The sequence below is a fragment of the Bos mutus genome, chromosome 1, assembly GCF_027580195.1.
Source record: "Bos mutus isolate GX-2022 chromosome 1, NWIPB_WYAK_1.1, whole genome shotgun sequence".
In the NCBI taxonomy this organism is placed as follows: Eukaryota; Metazoa; Chordata; class Mammalia; order Artiodactyla; family Bovidae; genus Bos; species Bos mutus.
Window position 1 is genome coordinate 86,912,986 of NC_091617.1, and position 22,110 is coordinate 86,935,095.

General features: G+C 36.0%; 2 protein-coding genes across 3 annotated transcripts in view; one reads left to right on the top strand and one right to left on the bottom strand.

The window, feature by feature from the left end:
* The first annotated feature begins 866 nt into the window (after positions 1-866).
* Positions 867-7,285, top strand: KCNMB3 (potassium calcium-activated channel subfamily M regulatory beta subunit 3). The gene is given in 5 exon segments (XM_070372987.1): positions 867-1,255; positions 3,185-3,376; positions 5,126-5,324; positions 6,285-6,426; positions 6,429-7,285. Coding segments are annotated over 5 exon segments (795 nt in total). The 5' UTR covers positions 867-1,247; the 3' UTR covers positions 6,683-7,285.
* A 130-nt stretch (positions 7,286-7,415) lies between these two features.
* The window catches only part of PIK3CA (phosphatidylinositol-4,5-bisphosphate 3-kinase catalytic subunit alpha), a 93,058-nt gene continuing 78,363 nt past the window's right edge, over positions 7,416-22,110 (bottom strand). For both annotated transcript variants that reach the window (XM_070372985.1, XM_070372986.1), the window contains exons 16-21: positions 21,677-21,798; positions 20,767-20,845; positions 17,630-17,800; positions 16,925-17,042; positions 16,668-16,819; positions 7,416-15,877 (exon numbers count right to left, since the gene is read on the bottom strand). In XM_070372985.1, coding sequence (XP_070229086.1) covers positions 15,607-15,877; positions 16,668-16,819; positions 16,925-17,042; positions 17,630-17,800; positions 20,767-20,845; positions 21,677-21,798 — 913 coding nt within the window. In that variant the 3' untranslated portion in view covers positions 7,416-15,606. The remainder of the gene's footprint in view (positions 15,878-16,667; positions 16,820-16,924; positions 17,043-17,629; positions 17,801-20,766; positions 20,846-21,676; positions 21,799-22,110) is intronic.

The window sequence follows — 22,110 nt, forward strand, 5'->3', positions numbered from 1 at the left end:
TCCCCCAACCACGGATTGAACCTGCTCCCTCGGCAGTGAAAGCACACGGTCCTAACCACTGGACCACCAGGGAATCCCCCCCAATCTCACTCTCTTGTCTGAAGATATTGCCAGGAGAAAGGGAATTAGGGAGAAAAAGGAGGAAGGGTGGATGATAAGGTATAAAACACGCTTTCAGAAGACAACAACTAGCAATTCCCTCTACAGGGTTTTTGCTTCACTTCAAAATTTTAGTAAGCTTTTTACACAGCTTGATGGAGCCTGCGTTTTTACCATTATGGCTGCATTTGTTTGGCTTAAGTTTTCTTTAAGCTTCTTAAAATGGAAATACCTCTGGGACAGAAATGCCTGCTGAGCAGGGAACAGTGACAGTGACCATAGGCAGTGGTGGGACTGGCGGATTGGAGAAGACACCCCTGTCCCCAGGGGCAGTCTTTGCTCAACTCAGCCAGCTGTTCATAGGCCGTGATGTGGCCTTTGTGATTTTTTCCAAAAGTAGAAATCTGCATTTGTGTGAGAAATTTCATGATTTTTAAAGTGTTAGCAGCTAATCCCACAATTAAAAAAACACACAGGAAAAGCCAAACAAAACACATCTGTGGGCTGGATGCTGTCCATGGGCCACCAGTTGGTGACCTTTGTGTTGGGCTTGGTTCACTGGACAGCCCCCTTGTGAAAGAATTTATCACCTCCTTTGCTAGTACAGAGCAGAGAAAGGGAAGAGATGGAGGGCCTTGTTTGTGGAGCTGTGTGAAGACAGAGAAGAGGTGGGCGAGGGGAGAAGCCACAGCGAGACCCTCGCTGTTCTGAGCAGACTGGGCCCCTGGCCAGAAAGCCCTGGATGTGCTGTCTTCCCGGCAGCTGGACATGAAAGAGCAAGTCAGATCCTCCTTCAGGATGCTGTTAATTCCAAATGGGAGCCTGCGGAGTCATTCTTCCCATATGGAATTCATAAAGGAATGTAAAAAATATTTTCTGGGGGAGTATACAATATCCCTGAGAGATAAGTAAGTTTACATGAAAGCTACTTACAGGTGATTCTTTCCTAGTCATTGATTAAACAGATCTCTAAAGACTTTACCCAGGCAACATTCCTTAGTTTTATTTGTTACATTAAAAAAAAAAAATTATAACGTGTCATTTTAGCTTATTTAGATGGACTGAGCTCTGAATGTAAGATCTCACTGTGTTGCATCAAGTCTGCCCACACCCCTCAGGTGAACGGCAGAGGGGATCATCCCTTCACCATGGGTTGGTAAGTGTCCCACTTTTTTTCTTCCAACATTTGTCAAGAAAAAAGAAAAAAGCTTTATGTTTGAAATATGATGAATGGCACATATTTAAAGTATACCACTTGGTGAGTTTTGACATATATGTGTAGCCATCACCCAGTCAAGATGAGAAACATACCCGTCACCTACAACCATGAAAGTTTCCTTGTGCCCCTTAGCGTGTCCCCTATGCTGCTTGCACGCTAAGTCGTTTCAGTTGTGTCTGACTCTTTGGGACGTATGGACTGTAGCCCACCAGGCTCCTCTGTCCATGCGATTCTCCAGGCAAGAATACTGGAGTGGGTTGCCATTTCCTCCTCCAGGGCATCTTCCCAACCCAGGGATCGAACCCGCATCTCCTGTGGCTCCTGCATTGTAGGCGGATTCTTTACCACTGAGCCACGGGGGAAGCCCATAGCATCCTCCACCCCCCAGGTAACTGCTTAATCTACTTTCTGTCACTAAAGGTAAGTTTGCATCTTCTAGAATTTTGTTGGAATGGAATTATACACTGTGGCCTCTTTCATTTGTTCAGCATTTTTCACTCAGCGTAATTATTTTGAGGTCCATTATGATTACTGTGGGGAGAAGGCAATGGCACCCCACTCCACTACTCTTGCCTGGAAAATCCCATGGACGGAGGAGCCTGGTAGGCTGCAGTCCATGGGGTCGCTAAGAGTCGGACACGACTGAGCGACTTCACTTTCACTTTTCACTTTCATGCATTGGAGGAAGAAATGGCAACCCACTCCAGTGTTCTTGCCTGGAGAATCCCAGGGACGGTGGGGCCTGGTGGGCTGCCGTCTATGGGGTCACACAGAGTCGGACACACTGAAGTGACTTAGCAGCAGCAGCAGCATGAGTACTGTGATTCATGGGGTCGCAAAGAGTCGGACACGACTGAGCGACTGATCTGATCTGATCTGATCTGATGAGTACTGTTTATCGATTCTGTTGTTGCATAGTATTCCTTTATACAAATGTAAGAATTTATACTTATTGATAAAAGTATATCATATATTTGGGTTGTTTTCAGTTTTGGGATCCTTACAGTTGGGGTGCCAAGAACATCTGTGTACATGTCTTTGTATGATCGTGTGCTTACATTCTGCTTGGTAAATACATACCTAGAAATGGAACACCTAGGTCATATGGTCCCCTATATATTTAACTTTTTTAGGACATACCAGCTGTTTTCCAAAGTGCTTATACCGTTTTATATTCCCATCAGCAGTGCAGGAGAGTTCTAGTTCCTTATATCATCTCCAATACTTGATACAGTCTGTTGATTTGGTTTAACCCATTCTAGTGGGGATGATGTGGTATGTTGGTGTAGTTTTAATGTACAAGTTTCTAACGAGATCTTATGTGCTTATTTGCTATGTATATATCTTCTCTGAAGTGGCTGTTGAAACTGTTAATCGTGTTGTGTGGCATTATTGAATTTGAGAGTTCTTTAATGTGTTCTGGATTCAAGACCTTTATCAGATAAATGATTTGCCAATATTTTCTTCCAGTCTGGTCTTGTTTTTCATTCTTTAAAGTGTTTTTTTGAGGAGCAGAAATTTTCATGAAGTCCGGTTTACTAATTGGCTCTCTTTGTGCCTGTGTGTCAGATTGTGCTTGTGTGTTGTATCTAAGAAATATTTGCCTACACCAAGGTCATAAAGGATTTCTATTATGCTTTCTTCCGGAAGTGTTAGAATTTAAACTCAGGCTTTTAAAAACAAATACTGTTTATTTAATTTTAAAAACTGAAGTATAATTGGCCTACAACACTATACTAGTTCCAGGTGTGCAATGCAGTGATTCAACATTTCTCTATCATGCAAAATAATCACTACTGTTCCCAATTGTTTATGAGAACTGGGGTCCCAATTTATTGAAATATCTCCTCCCCTGTTCCCATGAAGGCCAGCCTTTTCTACCTCAGGGACGAGGAGAAACACAGACCACAATGATGGAGACCCACCAGACGTGCACAGGAAGCTACCATCCAGTGCTGGAGAGGACCGGGCCATGCTGCTAGGGTTTGCAATGATGGGTTTCTCGGTCCTAATGTTCTTCGTGCTTGGAGTAACCATCCTGAAGCCCTTCTTGCTCAGGTGAGAAGAGAGAGAGGAGACAGAACATTTATCCTAGGTATAGGCACAGTGATAGAGGAGAGGGGAGACTGGCTTTGCTTTCTCCAGAATCCCTGTTCTTCTCTTAGTGCTGGGAGGCAGCTGGGTGTGGAGGAAGGGGTGGTGAGAAAGTGAAAGATATTCCTTTGCTGCTCCTCCAGTCTCCAAAGTCTTTCAGTAGGGGGTCCACATATTCGATATCCCTGCAGGTAATACATTCTTTAATACACTAACATCCTAAGGAAGGAGATGAGCATGAGTTTCTGCATGAACATAACAAAAATTTTTTGAGTCTGAGTTTTTGAGTTTGGTAATATCTACCTGGCATATTGTAGTTGCTCAATAAATATTAGTTTTCTTTTAAGTAGTTTCCTTATTAAACACATGTAATAAGTTACCATTAAATATATACTATATATCAAACATATATTTTATCCCTATATAAACTTACAGCAAGTCCATGAAGGAAGCATTATTACTTTGATTTTCACTTTATGAATGAGAAATCTCAGGCTCAGAAGAGCCAGGGAAAATACCCAAGGTTAATACCACCACAGTCTTCAGGGGCAGGACATTTGTCTACCCCTTCTCACTCTATCTATGACATTCTATGTGTGTGGTGTGTGTGTAAATCCTCAAGGAATGTTTTCCAAGTAATATTTTTAAAAATAATTGTTATTTATTTGGGGCTATGCTGGGTCTTTGTTGCTGTGTGGACTTTTCTTTAGTTGCAGCAAGTGGGGTTACTCTTTAGCTGTGGTGTGTGGGTTTTTCATTGCTGTGACTTCTCTTGTGGGGCACCGGCTCTGGGGCACCCAGGCTTCAGTAATTGTGGCACATGGGCTCAGTATTTGCGGCTCCTGGGCTCTAGAGCACAAGCTCAGTAGTTCTGGTGCAGGGGCTTAGTTGCTCCGAGGCATGTGTAATCTTCCTGGATCAGGGATAGAACCTGTGTTTCCTGCATTGGAAGGCAGATTCTTTACCACTGAGCCACCAGGGAAGCCAAGTAAAATTTAGTTTAGTACAACACTTATTGAGCCTCTACTATGTGAGAGGCATTGTGCTTTCTGCTTTGAGGAACATAAAGATGCAGAGGATATAGTTCTTGACCTTAAGGAATTTACTAACATTAAAATAAGGCAAGTTTTCTAATGGGATTCCTCATAGGATTTGCACTTGCCTCTTAGAGTAAATGGAATGGCCAAGTTGCCTAAGAGCCCTGTGGCTTGACTCCTTCCAAAGGCACATTTTCACCAGGACAAGCCAGTGGGCAGATCTTGAGTTGATGAGGCAGGAAGAGATGGTAAGATTTCTGAGTGTGAATTTTTGTGGTTATAGTATTTAGGCTAATATTGCTAAAAAGTATGTTTCCCCAAACACCTTAAATACTGTTAAATTCACAAATTTCTGGGCCTCAACTCAGACCAACTGAATCCAAATCCCTGGAAGTCATAGAACCCATGTTTTAACAAATTCCTCATTTTAACAAACCCATTCAGGTGATTCTGAAATTCGAAAATCATTGATCTATAGTGAGAACTATGCCAGAAGGGTCATAACTGAGATGGAACTTGGTACCTTGCTGCCGTTTATCCCATTGCAAAGTTCTCTGTGCTCCTGAATCGCTAAATGCCTTCTGTGATGGGTCCTACGTTGCTTTGAAATACATTAGAAATACAGGACTAAATTTTCTAGGGATGAAAACCATTTATTTACTTTTCCAAATGGAAGCACTCAGAGAGAAGAATCGAACTGCACTATCATTCATGTGCACACCATGGATGACTGGACGGACTGTGCATTTACCTGTGGGATGGACTGCCGAGGTCAGGGCAAGTACCTGTGTCTCCAGCTATTTGTGAAGCTCACCCATTCAGGTCAGAAAGTGCTCCTACATTATAATGAAGAGGCTGTCCAGATAAATTCCAAGGTAGTGTAAACTTCATGTGTGAAAGTGTTCTAATTATAGCAATCTTTCCATGGCAGACTGTCCCTAGCAAGGGGCCATCTCTAGATAAAGCTGTTTTCTTCCACTGAACGTATCAATAGTGACCCAATCAGGATAAATGAAGCTAAAAGCATTCTTGGAGGAAAAATGGGGTATATAGAAAAGAGAGTTCATGTTGGTGTCTGGAATTTAAAGACTTGAGACAGTGAACAAAATTATTTGTAAGTAGTCTTAACTTCTTGTTGGGAGATCCCATTCCTCATCGTATCGAAAATGTTAAAATGAACTTACAGCCCACCTTAAATCAAACAATCATTCTTATCAAAGAAATTTAAAGATTATCCTTTAAAGGATACTCAACAGGTTCATGGGAGAAGGCAATGGCACCCCACTCCAGTACTCTTGCCTGGAAAATCCCATGGATGGCGGAGCCTGGTAGGCCGCAGTCCATGGGGTCGCACAGAGTCGGACACGACTGAAGCGACTTAGCAGCAGCAGCAGCAGCAGCAACAGGTTCATATGATTTAAAAAGTACATTTTCACCTACCTATAAAAAGTTGACTTAAATTAGTTGACATTTTGCACTTCTTTGTGTTTACTTAAGCACTGGTTTCAATCTGGTGATTTCTGTTTTGGATGCCATAACCTTTAAGGTCTCGAATGTTTTTGCAGGCCGACGGCAGAGTGTCTTGAGTGCTTAGTGGATATGGTAATACACCTCAGTATCTTCATTCCCACATCTTTGTTTAGTGCTCAGAAATGGCCAGTTCACTATTTGCCCTCCTGGCACCCCTTCCCCATGAGCTATGTAATAGGTCTTATCACCTTCAGAGATTAAAACTCTTAATAGCTTCAGCTGTGAAGTGATTTCAGAATTAAAACTTTAAAGCGTTTGATTTCAGAGCCAGCGCCCTCATTTTTCTTCCTCTTCCGTATTCCTAGTGCTTCTACACACCTAAGTGCCACCAGCATAGAAATGATTTGCTCAGAGGTGCTCTGGACATAAAGGAGTTCTTCGATCACAAAAATGGGACCCCGTTTTCATGCTTCTACAGTCCAGACAGCCCATCCGAAGATGTCATTCTCATAAAAAGTACGACCAGACGGTGATCTTCCACTGTTGATTCCGGCCTTCGCTGACCCTGCTGGGCGGCGTCCTGATAGGTGGCGTGGTGAGATTAACACAGTGCCTGTCCTTCTTGTGTGAAAAACACAGCACTGCATTCAGAGGTGAGGTAAGTGGCAAAGTGCTTCATATGGCACAGCATCAATTCAAACTGTGGCGTGTTGGGAGGAGCAAAGGAAGGAGCAGAGAAACCTTAAGATGGTGGCCAAATTAGTCCTGGCCTTCAGATACCTGCAGGGTCTACACTTGAGGGCCTGATTATGCCTACTCGCAAACTAACTGTGTAGAAACAAAGCATGGTTAATTCATGTGGGAAAGAAAAATGTTAAAAAGTCTCATTGTATATTCTATTCTATAAATAAATATAAATTCACCATCTTTTTTATTCCAAATCTCTCCACATGAGCCAGGGAAGCACCTTTTGTTTCCACAGGGTAAAAGGAGCTCACGGTCATTGTGCTTCGTCTAGTATCAGCCCCTGCTAGAACCTGTCACTGTCAAAATAAGTGATGCAAGTTTCTAACCTGCTGAGCACTGAACAGGCAGTCTAGTTCCATGCAATGCAGTGAACATTAAAACACTTGTCAAAAAAGTCTTAGTGAAGAGCAGTTCATACACTACAGGAAGATAATAATCTGGTAATTTCAGAAAACATGGACCTACCATTTTACCTCATCGTCCATGAAAAAAGAGGAAAGCTGCTGCCTGGGAAATTCACTAAGCTTAGTGTTATCTATACTTAACCTTGCTATGTAGCATGTGATTTTTCTTTTAGAAACATTTCTTTCTAGTTAATTATGCTTCCCATAAGTTCATTTTGCTCTTTGTGTACACTCTGGAGGGAGTGGGAGAGGTGGCTAGAAATGTTATCAAGTTAGGGAGAAGCTGTACCGGATAGAATTTAACATTCATCTCAGATAATCCGCATCATAGAAAAGTCCCACATGGATAGTCAACAATTGTCTGTACTTTAATTAATGAATCAACCATGGTTATGAAATAGTATCACAAGACTCTCCCAACAAGTGCTTTTCAGATTAAGCTGAGTATGAGTTGAAAACAGACTTCATTTTGAAAACCAATGTTCCTCAAAGTATCATTACAATTTTACTAAAAAACTTACATCATGGACAATAAAAAGGATGACTTTTGAAGCAACTCTGATACGTAGATGTAATCAAAACAAACTCTGATTCTAAGCCAGTTTAATGCCTTTTAGCAATAATTGCAAGTCACACATTATTAAACAAACTGAATAATAGAGCAATATTGACTTGACCAGCAGTGAACAATTTGGGTATTTTCTCCTCCTCCTAGTGTGGAATAGTGGAGAGAACATGTGTCTCAGAGTACGATTTTTTAAAATTTGTAGGCCATAATTACAGCTTTTCAGATACGTGTCCTTGGGCAAGTCAGTTGAACTGAGCCACTCTTCTTGTCCGTAAGATGGGGATGGGTCTTTTCTTTCATGACGTTATTTTTAGGGAAGAAAAAAGGCAAAGTATGCAAAACACCTAGGTTGGTTTCTGGTACCTCGTAGATAGATAACAAAACTTTTGCTAAGTTTGAATTTTTAGTTAGCCTTACTCCTCTTCTGGGTATATACCCAAAGGAAATGAAATCAGTACCTTCAAGAAATATCTGTACTCTCATGTTCACTGCAGCACTGTGCACAACAGCCAAGATATGGAACAACCTAAGTGTCCATCGACGGATGAATAAATCGTGATATATATATGTGTGTGTGTGTGTGTAAACATACATACAACGGAATATTTTTCATCCTGAAAAAGAGATCCTGACATTTACAACAACATGGATGAACCTGGAGGGCATCGTGCTAAGAATAATCCAGACACAGAAAGGAAAAAACTTCATTTCACTTATATGTGGAATCTAAAAGAGTCAAATAAATAAAAAGCGGAGAGCAGAATGCTGGTTACCAGGGGCAGGGTGGGGGAAATAGGGGAGACACTGGTTAAAGTGTACAAACTTCATTATAAGATGAATAAATCTCATGATCTAATGTACAACATAATGACTATAGTTAATACTGCATTGAGTACCAGAAGTTTGCTAAGAGTCTAGGTGCTCTCATCACACACACACACACACACACACACACACACAAAGGTAACTACATGAATGATACATTAGCTTGACTATAGTAATCATTTCATTATGTATATCAAATTACCATATTGTAAACCTTAAGTATGTACAGTTCTTATTAAAAATAAAATAATTCAACCAGTCTTGGTACCTTTTGTTGGACAGCTGGAACAGGGGCTGGGGTAAGGAGATGCAGGAGCCGATTCCTCCCCACTTTTTCTTGGCTAAGTATGATATGTATCTAGAGTTCGGAACATGCTCTTTAGAAGGCTGTAGTAGATTATTTTGTATGCCAAAGACTTCCATGTAATAAAATATATGTATGCATACACTTTTTAAGTCATTCCACAAATTGAGATTTTCTAGATTTCTTAAATTAAGGTCACATATGTATTCCATTTCTTAGTAAGTCTGACACCCACCTAACAATATGCAGCTCTTTGGATTTTTCTCCTAACATATTAAAAACAATCGGAAACCTAAAGCGTATGAAATTGTGAAACCTGAAGTGTTTCAAATACTATAGTTTTCCATTTATATAGTAGCTACTTGGCTCATCTAAGGAAATAGAGACATTATGCTTGAAGAACAAAGTCAACTTACAACGTTAACTCAAACCATTTGGCCTATGAAAATTTTAGCAGTTATTCGCTGTGAATTGCTTAGAAGCACTAAATATCAATGCCCATGTGCATTACTGGTCCAAGAAAAGCCCAGACTTACCTTTTGCAAGGTTTATGATAGCTGAGTGCAAAACCAGTTTGCTTCTAGACGAACTTCACTTTTAGGTTCTGGTCATCAACTGACTTGGGAAAAAATCTGTCCACACATACAGATACATTCATATGTGTATGTGTACACATGTAATATCTGCTTAAAATACAAGCATATAATTCTTCATGTTTAAAGGAAGTTAATATTTAAACTGATATTTCTCCAATATTCATCATGTTACTGCGACAGAAAAATTGGCTTTTAAGGCATAATAGTTTCAGGTTTTCAATCAACTAAACTTAGTCATTGTTGATAAGAAAAATTCAGCTAAATTTTGATTATTACCAACAGTGGTTTGCTGTTAAGTATTAAAAAGATGGTTTGCTATTAAGTATTAAATGGCAAGTGTAATTATCACAGTTTTTTTGTTCAACATATAGTACACTAAGGATTATTTGGACACAAGTTAAAGTAATTTTTTTTTTAATAAACAGCATGATGTTACAGACTGCAAAGTTAAAGCAGACATTGACAGTTTCTGATGAGCACAAACAATAAGTGCAGTCACAGGCCAAACTTCTTGCCAGGAAGAGCATGACTGGGACGAGGTCTTAAATTTAGTGACACTGTTATTATTCTGTATTCTCAGTACAGTAACACATGCACTTGCTGTGTCAAATACTTTTTTGGGCCATCATTAAAAGAACATTTAAAACATTTTCCTCCTAACTAATGTGGTATACTACAGGACTCTAACTCAATGAAAGACAAATATAGAGAAATAGATTTGTGACAATAAATGGGGCCAAAGAGGGTGATGGGAGCTCCTTTTTGAAGCTTCCAAAGTCAACACTGGAGGTGTCAGTAGTCTATGGTAGTGTCACATTCCCAAGATGTTGAAGTGTAATGTTCTAAAAGGATACATTCTTTTAGATTTTATTCAACCGAAATAAAGTCTTAGGACTGAACCGCACTGAAAACATTAACTGCATTTGAAACTTTGGTTCCACAGCCAGAATCATTTCTAGAAATCATGAAGGCCAAGCTCTCCAATAGGAATATAAATCTGATGAGTTTTTTTTCTTATGAAATCAATGGCTAGTGACCACATTTGGAAATCTGCACTAGAATTAAAGAGGTTAGTCTTATTAAAGATATTCTGAGAAAATAATAGAACAGTGAAGGTTCTGCCTCTTTGCTATCCTAGAAGGATTAACAAAAGAATCACCAGAAATATACACGGCTCTTAGCATAACCACAGAATTATTATAGTGAGAGATTAAATAATATTCTAGATAGATTCATAAACTTAATGCTTACAAAATGCATTATCCTTCCCATTCTTACCAACAGGAGGATTGGAGTCAACTGTTGGTAGTAAAAATCAGCTACCCATCTATGCTAATATGTACAGTGGACTGATCTTTTTTCTTTGTTGCTAAAACTCTTAAGCGTAGTTGTGTAAAAGTTAAGTCATAAGATTTTCTTATGGCTCATAACTATCTCTTTATGCTAACTAGCATGGCTGAAGTATGAACATAACTAAAACCAAGCAAAAGGAATGGCGCTGCATTGACAAAAAGTGCAAACCCTTACTCAAGTGAAGCACTTGAATGAAATGAGCTTGGAAAAACTAACACCCCAACTTGGGAAACTCCTGATTGATTCTAAATTCTTCTGAATTTTAGAACCTTGATGTTTACACCTTTTATAAATGATGTCTCTTGACTAGGGTTAGCAAGTACTGTGTATACAAATATAAATGTCTGCAAATATACACATAGCAATTTCACTAACAATAAAAAAAAAAAACAAAACTAATTTCAAATGCTAAATTCAGGAACCTAGTACCATGAACCTCCTAGCACTACTGCCTTTTCCAAATGGCTGGAGCAATGATTAAATTTTAACCCATTTTTTTCTAAATGTATCCAATGCCATTAAAAACAGGACATGCCAACTGTGACTTTATAAATCAACTCTGACTTTATAAATCTAAAATACAGTGCTCTCCAAATTTCTGTAATATCAGAGCCAAAAGTATTGAATTGTGACTCATGTACTTTTTTTTCCTTATTAACCTTCTGAGGTAGAATTACCCATCCAATTTTATCAGGACCATAGTTATCTTGAGCTGAACCCTATATTCTTTTCAGAAAGTGAAAATAACTCTTAAGAGAAAAGAAAAAAGGCTTCCCAGGCCATGGTACATAAGATACATTTACAATTTTTAATGTGATAATTAAAAAATAAAAATGGTTTGTCTTTATATTTTAAAAAACAGCCCAGCTGTATTATTCTCTATCACCAAGAATTATTATCTGAAGATTTTGTCAGTGCTGATTTGTATAGTTCAGCCTTCACAATCCCATCCTTGATGAAGAATTAATTCCCTCATGGTGTGCACAATATACTCTCACAGCTTTCAGCCTTCTTAGTGCCCGATCCGAGCAGGACGGATATGAAGAATGTAACTCATTCAAGCAACTCCTCCCTGTTCTGCCCCCTCCCTTCACACTCCCCTCTTCTCAAAAATATCTGAAGTATGAAAGTTGTTTTTAAATAGTAGAAGCACCACAATCCATTAACACCACATATGGTCTTTAAACTGAAATATTTTAGTGATGCCTTGGACATCAAAATCAATTTTTAAGATGGATTCTGAATGTGTGGGTCCAGCCCAGGTCTGCAGTTTGTGCAGATAACAGAAACAAAAGGAATTTATAACATTGAGAAAAAGTTAACTTGCTATATTTAAAATAATGCTGGAAATTATATTTCTTCAAAATGTGGCAAACACGGACTACTGATCAGGGTATGAATTAAATGGATTTACAAATCACTAAGAAACGAATCCAAGTTTATGTACTGTGACATTTCCATGGTGCCTTTAAAATACATAGGCTGCTCATACATTTTTTTAAATAAATGCCAAATCACTAGATTTTTGATGGAAAAAGAATACAGATGGACTGTGTTTTACCTACGTGAAAATCACCAATCCATTTAAAATAAAATCCAAGAGGATATATACATTCTAATCAAGTAATTGATTATTTTCCTGATTAATAAGAACTACACTTTACACAAAATACTTTATCAGCAGCTGTTTTCTTCAAAAAACCAATAGTCATAGTTTCACAGTTGAAAAAGTTACACATTAAAATATTTTACAATTCATTATATATTCACCGGGTTCCCATTTCCTAAAGGGCTTGTAATATAAAGCAGATTAGAAGGGAAAACCTCAAAAGTTGATTACTTCGACACTAAGTTTTACAGAGGACACTAAGAACCACAAAAAGCTTAGGTTCTATCATAAAATAGTGACCAAATTCCATTCTTTTTTAAAAAATCCAATTAGAAACATCTTTTTAAAAAAACCAAATTCTACAACATGATTAACAGATTTCAAATTAACAGCATTCTGAAAGTCTTCAAAATAAATGATTTTATATAGCTGAAAATATGATAAAAAGTTAAAGCATGATTTTCAAATAGTTGATTATTTCTTGCGAGAAATGTGTTTAAATTAAGTTTTATTTTCTTTAAACCTATTTTTCTTTTCTCCAAAATAGTCATTAAAGGAAATATTGCTCAATTGGCCAAATGAACCTGTCAAGTCAATAGTCAGTTATACCACATTCAATGACAAGGACGGTTGGTCATAGAAATTGGCCAATAGGAACTGATCTCTGATACTGAAGTACCTGGAAGTAGCTATATTATCACTGACTTGAAACATATCCTAGTCATCCCATGTAATAATTTAATTCAATTTTTGGTTCCTTGCCTTCTGAGTACTACCTGTCCCCTTTTTCCTTATTTTTAATGTTGTTTGCATAACCTCTGCTTGGATATGTTTGAAATATACTTTGTTTTTAGCTAGTTCACTTAATCTATAGTCTTTATAGAACCTGTCTACATTTCATCCAATGGAATTAACTTGGTTGTAATAACTCTTAAAATTTGGGATAAAATAAGCTATGTGGCTTGTCTTTTAGTGGCAGAGAGGTCCTAAGGGAAGGGACTATCTGGACTGATGTGAAAAATGCAAAAATTATATAAACTTTGTACAAGGAAGCTCAAAGCTTTTTTGGCACTCAGTAAAACACAGTTAGTTCTCTGTTAAAATCTCAGTTTCCACCATCAAAACTTCTTTCAGAATTGTATTATTTTACTGAGCGTTCCTGTAATTAATCCCTAATACAGAAAATACTGGGATGTTAGTATGTATTAACTGAATAAATCTAAAAGACAAAAAACATTAATCACAAAGTTTTAATAAGTTTGAAATTTCCGATATCTGCAAAAGAATCTATCTGGTCTCCTGCTTAAAACAGAGTTTAAACTCTCCTTAACTATTCCAAGACAGTTTAGAGAAGTTTCCCTAATTTTCAAATTAATCTTTCTTATTGGCAATATTATGTACACACTTTAGTGAGGTACCTAAGTCTCCAATAATTATGCCCTTTAAGGGTTCTAAAATAGCCAAATATTATGAGTATCTGTATTAGAGTCCCTGTTTACTATCCAAGACTTCTACTATAGGTCTGATTTCATAAGTGGATATTCTTAAGTGATGCTGTATACAATATGCACTCTTCATAATGTTGTACTCCAATAATAAGCCTAGTCTAGAAAACTGTCAGTAAATTATTGCACTTTTTCTGATGTGGCACCTGGACATTTGCTAAAGCTATTTCCTAGGGCATTAATCATTCATTTCAAATACTCAGTAAATTATCAGATTGTAGAGTGATGACTAGCCTGAGCCCCTACATTCTGGGTTAATGTTTTTCAAAATGTTTAAGAATGTATCTTGTGCTCAAATGCTATTTAATAAAGTTGGAAAGTGAGCCCTGATTAGAAATGGGACATGATCTTAAAATGGTTTAAGGTCCTAATTTTACTAGGGAGAGACTGAGTAAATAGCCTTAAAAGGTAAAAAGTTCATGATTTCTATTCCCCTTATGATAAAGTATTATTCATGAGCCTACTTGGGTAGAGGGGTGAAGCAATTAGGAAGATAGTCTAAATTGTGTTAATTTGGCAACTAATTTCATATGACTGAGGCATTCTCAACTATAAAAGAGGATGGAAGATGGGCGATTCAAGTGAAAACAGAAGACAATAAAAGGAAAGAGAACTTTTAAATCTGTTTTCCTTAAGTAGTTATATACTAGTCATTGGTATGAGATAGTGCCTGAACCTTACCCACAGATCAAGAAAAAAGCTGACCATGCTGCTACAAACAATAAAAATTTGGGGTGCAAAACAATGCATGACTATGGGACAGATCATGTAAATAAAGAATATATATTAATGATAGTTTCTATAATATAAATAGCCTTTAATAAAAAAAATAATCTTTTTAATAACATTAATACTCACTTCTATTTTCTGGAAAACATGCATGAAAAATGTATTCAATTCATTGCAAAAGGAGAAAAAAAAAGTCAATCTAAGGTGAATACTGTACAATTCTGGAGCAAAAATTATTCCTGCTCATTCTTTCTCTACGATGATTATTTTACTTTGAGGGAGCCCAGAATTTCCCTGGGACATAAGAATCAGATTCTTGTAAATACTGTCTAGGAAAAAAAAAAAAAAACTCAAAATACCACTTTGTAACAGGTCTCATTTGTGACTGCTTCCCAAACTTTGCAGATAAGACCCCAAATCATCAAAAGGTTTGATTTATTAAAAAAGAAAAGTCTCTGTTGAAATCTCAAGAGTCCCTTACACCCCAAGCATTTTTCTTCATCAAACAAGGAGTCAAAAACCCACTTCAAACTATAAATTGAACAGCAATGGAAAAATAAGAAATTTTCATTATTTTCCAATCTTAAAGTAATTTAACATCAAACTCCAGTTTACTTGGACCTAATGCAATAATAGATTTTGTTGTGTCCACATTTCGAAACAGAAAACATTTGCAAGACAAAAAGAGAACATCATCCTTTTTCCTTCTCCATCATTTCTATATATTTTGGGTTTTTTTGTTTTGTTTTGTTTTTTAAAAAAAGATACAAACAATCTTTAAAGTTTACCTTTTTGGACTTAAGGCATAACATGAAATTGCGCATTATTCTAAAGCTTAATTTTGAAATGAACTAGTTTAGTGCTATCAAACCCTGTTTGCGTTTACATTATTTAAATTATATAGTATTTTATTTCTGTTCTTGCTGTAAATTCTAATGCTGTTCATGGATTGTGCAATTCCTATGCAATCAGTCTTTGCCTGTTGACAGTTATTAACAGTGCAGTGTAGAATCCAGATACTGAGCTTTTAGTTTCTTAGTTATCATTTCAGTTCAAAGCATGCTGCTTAATTGTGTGGAAGATCCAATCCATTTTTGTTGTCCAGCCACCATGGTGTGCATCATTCATTTGTTTCATGAAATACTCCAAAGCCTCTTGCTCAGTTTTATCTAAAGCTAGGGTCTTTCGAATGTATGCAATATCATCAAAAGATTGCAGTTCTGGCATTCCAGAGCCAAGCATCATTGAGAAAAGATTTATGAAGAGATTGGCATGCTGCCGAATAGCTAGATAAGCCTTGTAACACATCTCCTGAAACCTACAAGTAATAAGAACAGTTTGGTCAGTATGGAGTAAATCCTGTTAATACCTTCAGGTCTCTGCTCAAGTGTCACATAGTTATCGAGGCCTTCTTAGACAAAACTGTAACATACAGCATTCTTCTCCCTATTCCTCTTACCAACACTTTCTACTCCCTGACCTGACACTAGAATGTGAACTCTATGAGTCCATAAGGAGTTTGTTTATTGCTGTCACCAACCCCCAAAATAATGCCTGGCACATTAGGAATAGAATAGGATTTATTAAATGCATGAACTGGTCTATACTAAAGCTTTTAGGGTTAGGTTAGGACCAGGACTGAGCTATACATAAAAGATAATTTTATAAAAGGTTTTTAAAAGTACATTAAGGTTTTCAGATAGACTAATGATACTCCATAAGGTGGTAAGAAAAATTATGAACAAACATGATATTCATGGCTGACTGAATTCCTCACACTGTATGACTAAAAAAGTATTGTATGTAGCACACTATACATGATTCGTTAATACAGAGAAGGTGGACTCCAATTTTTAAACAGCAGTAAAGAAAAACTTTTACTGTCCGAAGAAGTTTAAAGATCACTTTCTTTTTAGGCCTTAACTAATTCAATAAGTTAAACTGGTTTTTCTTTCCATTTCTTTCACAGCATTACACAATAAACACATGAAATATTCAGTTTATGCTACAATGTTAACATAACATATATTATTTTAAATTGCTTGAAAAATATCAATTGCATATTAGCAAGAATTCTTTAGCATGTGCTTTTGATTTCTTCAGCTTACCTCTCAAATTCTCTTGTCTTTGTGCATTCTTGGGCTCCTTTACTAATCACTATTAAGAAATCTTGTGTCAAAACAAACGGCACGCGCTCTCGTTTATAACCAAATTTTTTCTTCTTGTGATCCAAAAAGTGTCCAAAATCTATATGAAACAGCTTCCAAAAATAAGAAATTATGTTAGTTTGACAAATGCAGAAATACAATGTTCCAAATTAGTAAATTTAAGAATGTCAACATATTTAAAAAGAGGAAGCTATTACTTGTCCATCATCTTTAACCATGATATTACTATTGTGACGATCTCCAATTCCCAAAATGAAGGTGGCAACACAATATCCAGCACATGATCGTGTAAACAAATCGATGGCTGCATCATATCTACAAGGAAATAAGCATGCGTTAGTATGGAAGTACAGAATGATCCAGTCCAAACTGGGAAAACATGGGCAGAGTCTCTAGTGAAGTCTGTATTAAAACAATGAAAACAATCACTGACATTAGGGGAAGGAAGTAATTATGTTAAAAAATCTGATGAACTTTAGGATTCTGAAGTTATCAAAGGTTTCTAAGAAAAATTCTAAATATTCTCTGACCAAAGCATAATTCTTATAGTGAAAAAATACTTAGTGTGTCATTAAAATAAAATTTTTGAATCATTTTAACAATGAATTGGGAGTAAAATTTTTCATTTTCATTTTTATTAATTTAATGTTAATTTAACATTAACTTCTAAAAAAAGAATAAGCATTAAGAAAAACAGATTTTAGATTCTTGGATTTCACCAAATTATAAACAATTCTGATCATTTAAATGCAGTAACCTCAAACATTTCAAAGGCTGAACACATCTTTTTCCAAAGTAGATACAATTTTTTCTTCTGGTCTAACTCGAAATATATACCACCATTAAAAAATTTATCTATTGAAAACTTAGATTAACATAGAAGAAAAGGATAATAAACTCACATTTCCCCCTTGTTCTTGTCTTTGAGCCACTGATGGAGTGTGTGGCTGTTGAACTGCAGTGCACCTTTCAGGCCTCCTTTACACTGAATCTGCATTATAGTGTGAGAATTTCTCACCACCTCGATAAGTCCCACACAGTCACCGATTGACAGACATCCATAAGGTAACATTCTGAAAAAGGATCAAGATATTTGCAATTAGTTGATGAGATTTTAAAACAGCAAATATCTTTTTTTTTTTTTTAATGTGAAGATCTAATTGGCTTCATTAGGAGATTCATGAATCAAGTGGCATTCCATCTAGCAAATAGAAGGGTGCTCCCCCAAATAGCAAGTATTTTAATGGGCTAATAAAGGAATATTCTATGTGCAAATTTATCAAGTGGGACCCTTACTCCTTTAATCTAATTTTAATTTTCTTTTATTACAGAATGACAAACATTCCTAAAAAAATCCTCAAATTATCTGCCATCATTTACTGTAACCTTCAACTGTGAAAGCATTTAACTGTACTTAAGAAAAGCATGAAGATCAGTGTGGCAACTCAAAGTTTATAAACATTTATGACTTTAAAAATATGGGTGAACTTAAAGATGTTTAATGGACATATAAATGATACCTTAAGGTATCAGTTCTTAAGTTTTTAGTTTCAGGACTCCTTTGAACTCTTAAAAATCATCAAGGATACAAAAGAGCTTTTATTTATGTGGGTTATATCTACTGACACTAGAAATTAAAATTTAAAAATTTCAATATTTGTTAATTCATCTAAAGTAATATTTATATTTCTTTACATAAAAATACTTTTACAAAAGAAAAACCTTAAAAACCAAAACAAAAAACCCTTAGAAGAGTGATACTGTTTCTCATTTTTTCAAATTTCTTTAATGTCTGGCTTAATAGCACTGAGGTGGCTTCTCATGTATGCGTTTGTATTCAATCTTATGCAAAGTTTTAACTGAAGCATATGAAGAAAATCTGGCTTCACACAGGTATGTAGTTGGAAAAAGGAGTATCGTAGTAGTCTTTTCAGATAATTTTTCTTTTACACTGTTTTAAAACTTGATAAGTGATAGTTTCTCAAGTTGCAGTATGGAAAGTGAAACCATACCAGTATACTTTTCATACTCTGTAACATGAAGACCCACCCATTTGTTCATCTTGCCTCTGAATGGAACTTTTACCCATACATGACTTAATAATATCCTACATTGGTCATTTGGAAGATATTAGTTCACTCAGATATGGAGATCTTTCAAATTATGGTACTTTTTTTTATTATATCAACTGAAAAAAAAAAATCACAGTTGCTAACATTGTCACTGATCTCATCAGAAAAATCTTTAATTTGGGGGAAGCTCACAGCAGTAGATACAAGGTCCTCAAAATTCTAATTTTTGCTTGAAAGCTCAAATTTGATCCTTGACAACAAATGCTGTCAGTTGTTTTCTCTGAAGAGTCTCATATTGTTCACACTCAAGAAATTGTTCATGTTCAAGAAAATGTCTGCCAATCATCCATGTCTGAATAACCACATTCTATTAGTTGTTCTTTAAGTCAAAATGATGTTCCAGGATAAAAGCAGTTAGTTTAGCTCACAGCTCAAATAACCAACCAATGCTTTTTCCTTGATGTAAGCATACTTTGATGTGAAGCAGAAGTGCTTTAGGGATACTTCCCATTCACCACATAGAATATAAAAAAGGACATGTAGTCTCAAGCACAGAGATGTGAGGATTTACAGAGACAATGAAAAAAGTATCTAATATGCTGTCACATAAGTACTAAAGTATGTTTTTTCTTGTTCTGTTGTTCTCATAGGCTACTTTCCATCTTTCCTTTACTTCTTAAATTCCTAAAAGAGTTTAACTTATTTTCACTTTCTCACTTAATTCCTTGTAGCCTAATTTCTGTGCCTACCATTTTACTGACTCTTCTTAAAACTAACCATGAATCATCAAATCCAAAGGCTTTTTCATAGTCCTTATGTTCTTAAACTCCTGAAGCAACTGATACTGTAAATTGTTTGTAATTCTCTCCCCTCGTCTGGGATCTGTGAATTACTTACTCTGGTCTTCCTACCCTTTTGATCATTTTTCTTCTGTGATCTTTCCTTCTATCTGTTCTGGTAAATACAGGAATTTCTTAAGGTGGTACTCCTGACCATTTTTCCTTATTTTAATTTTATTATTATTATTGAACATGCTCATAGTTACATAATGGGTTACATAATCCAGTAAGGATTTTCTAAAGGGTTACATAATCCTATAAGGCTTATTATTAAAAAATTAAACTTTAAATTTACTTAAGTTAAAAGACATAATAACTTTCCAAAGATTCATCTACTTTTCAATAATATAGCTCGCTTAAATTCAGATGCTTTTTTGCACAGTCACTAATTTGCAATTTGACTCAAGATTAAAGAGTTTATAAAGTTTTAGAATTAGGAAATTAATATCAAGAAAGAAACTTTCTTTTAAATTCTTAACTTCTGAATGAAAACTGGGGCCTTTTGTGTCTCATGTCTCCTATGCCCTGTTCCTAAATACAGGTGGCCCTCCACAACTGTGGGTTCTGGATACTTGGCTTCAGCGAACTGCAGATGGAAAATATTTGGGAGAAAATCCAGAAAGTTCCAAAAAGCAGAACTTGAATTTGCTACACACAGGCAACTATTTACACAGCCTTTAATGATACTAGGTATTGTAAGTAATCTAGAACTGACAAAGTATACAGGAGGATGTGCATAGCTTTTATGCAAATACTATGCTATTTTATATAGGGACTTGAGCATCTATGGACTCTGGAATCAGCAGGCGTCCGGGAACCAATCCACAGCAGATACCAAGGGAAGACTGTTAGTGACAGTATGGAGGCAACTGCAGTCTTTACCAGCTTATGAGAGACAGTTCTTCTAACTTAGCTGAATCTCATTAGCCATTCTGAGCCAAGGAAGAAGAGGACAAATGGAAAGTACCTCAGTGTACTCCACTAGTGTTAGTTATTACTCTACACATTTATTTATAGATATATGACTATATTCTTTCTAATTAATATATAGCTTACAATTAATATTTACTAATGGTTTACCTTTTCAGGATAACTTACAACATACATGTCGCCTTACTGGTTACCTACCGAAGATCAAGACCTTGATTTTGCCAGATATTTTCCATAATGCGAATAATCTGAAGGGTTAGCATATCTTGCCGTAAATCTGAAATTCAAATAATATGTACAGCACCACTTAATGCCACAAGCACAAATTTGAGTATCACATCATCACAATGTTTTTAAACAGAAAATATATAGAATTATATTTGCTCTTCAAAATAATCTGTAGAAGCAATAATCTGAGTTTTTAACCCATTTCTAAAGTATCTACATAAACACATCTGTATAACAATGTAGGATAAGTGGGCACGTATTTCACAAAAAAATTAAAATATATAAGTTACTTATTTTTCTGAATCCTTAAATTTGAATATGTTTATATTAAAATATTTGAATTAACAGAATTCAGAGCTGAAAGGTCATTTCCTAATGGAAACCTATCCATGATACATTTCAAATGTATATAGAATATAGGATATAAAAATATATTCCCCCACAGCCTATTCTCCAAATGAATTAGGACCTTCTTTTATGACTCCTTAGCAGACTATATCTACCAGGTTGTAGTTTTGTTTCTGTAGTTATTTGTTCAACGTCTCTCTTTTCCCTGCTAGACTATAAACTCTAAGAAGGCATGGATTCCGTTTTGTGTATTCTTACAACCTCAGGGCCTAGCATGTCAAATATTTATGGAGTGAATGGATATACATTTAAGCAAAATGATTTTCAGGCCTTCTGATTCTAAACCGAATACATCTTTTCATTTCAAGAATTATAAATACATATTCTAAAGGTTATGACATCTGCTTAATATCACATATTTTACCACATGCATATTCCTTAAATGGCTTTCAATAATCTTCATGGTTCATAAATATCCTGTGTATAAAAATATAGCTAAGTTCATGTATCATAAGTCCATTAATACTCTTACCATCCCCATTTTTAAAGATGATCTCATTGTTCTGAAAGAGTAATTCTGACATGATGTCTGGGTTCTCCCAATTCAACCACAGTGGCCTTTTTGCAGAAGACATAATTCGACACTCTTCAAGCCTTTAACAGAGTTGAAAATTTTACTTGGAACCTTAGCTTTGTTATTCTTTATAGTCTCAATTTATTTCAAAATACATACACTATATAGCTTTTTGAACTGTTATAGCAATTTTAAACTTTCTCCTCAGTTTTACGTATGAAATAATTTCTAAGGGCATATAAAGAAAAAATACATAACAAAAAGCTTAAAAACTTCTTCTACATAGAATATGTATTTTCCACAAATATAGGTATATAATCATTAGTTTTACAGATATTACATTCTGTTTCTTATCCAATGATATCACAAATTCTGGCCATAGTAAGTTTTAA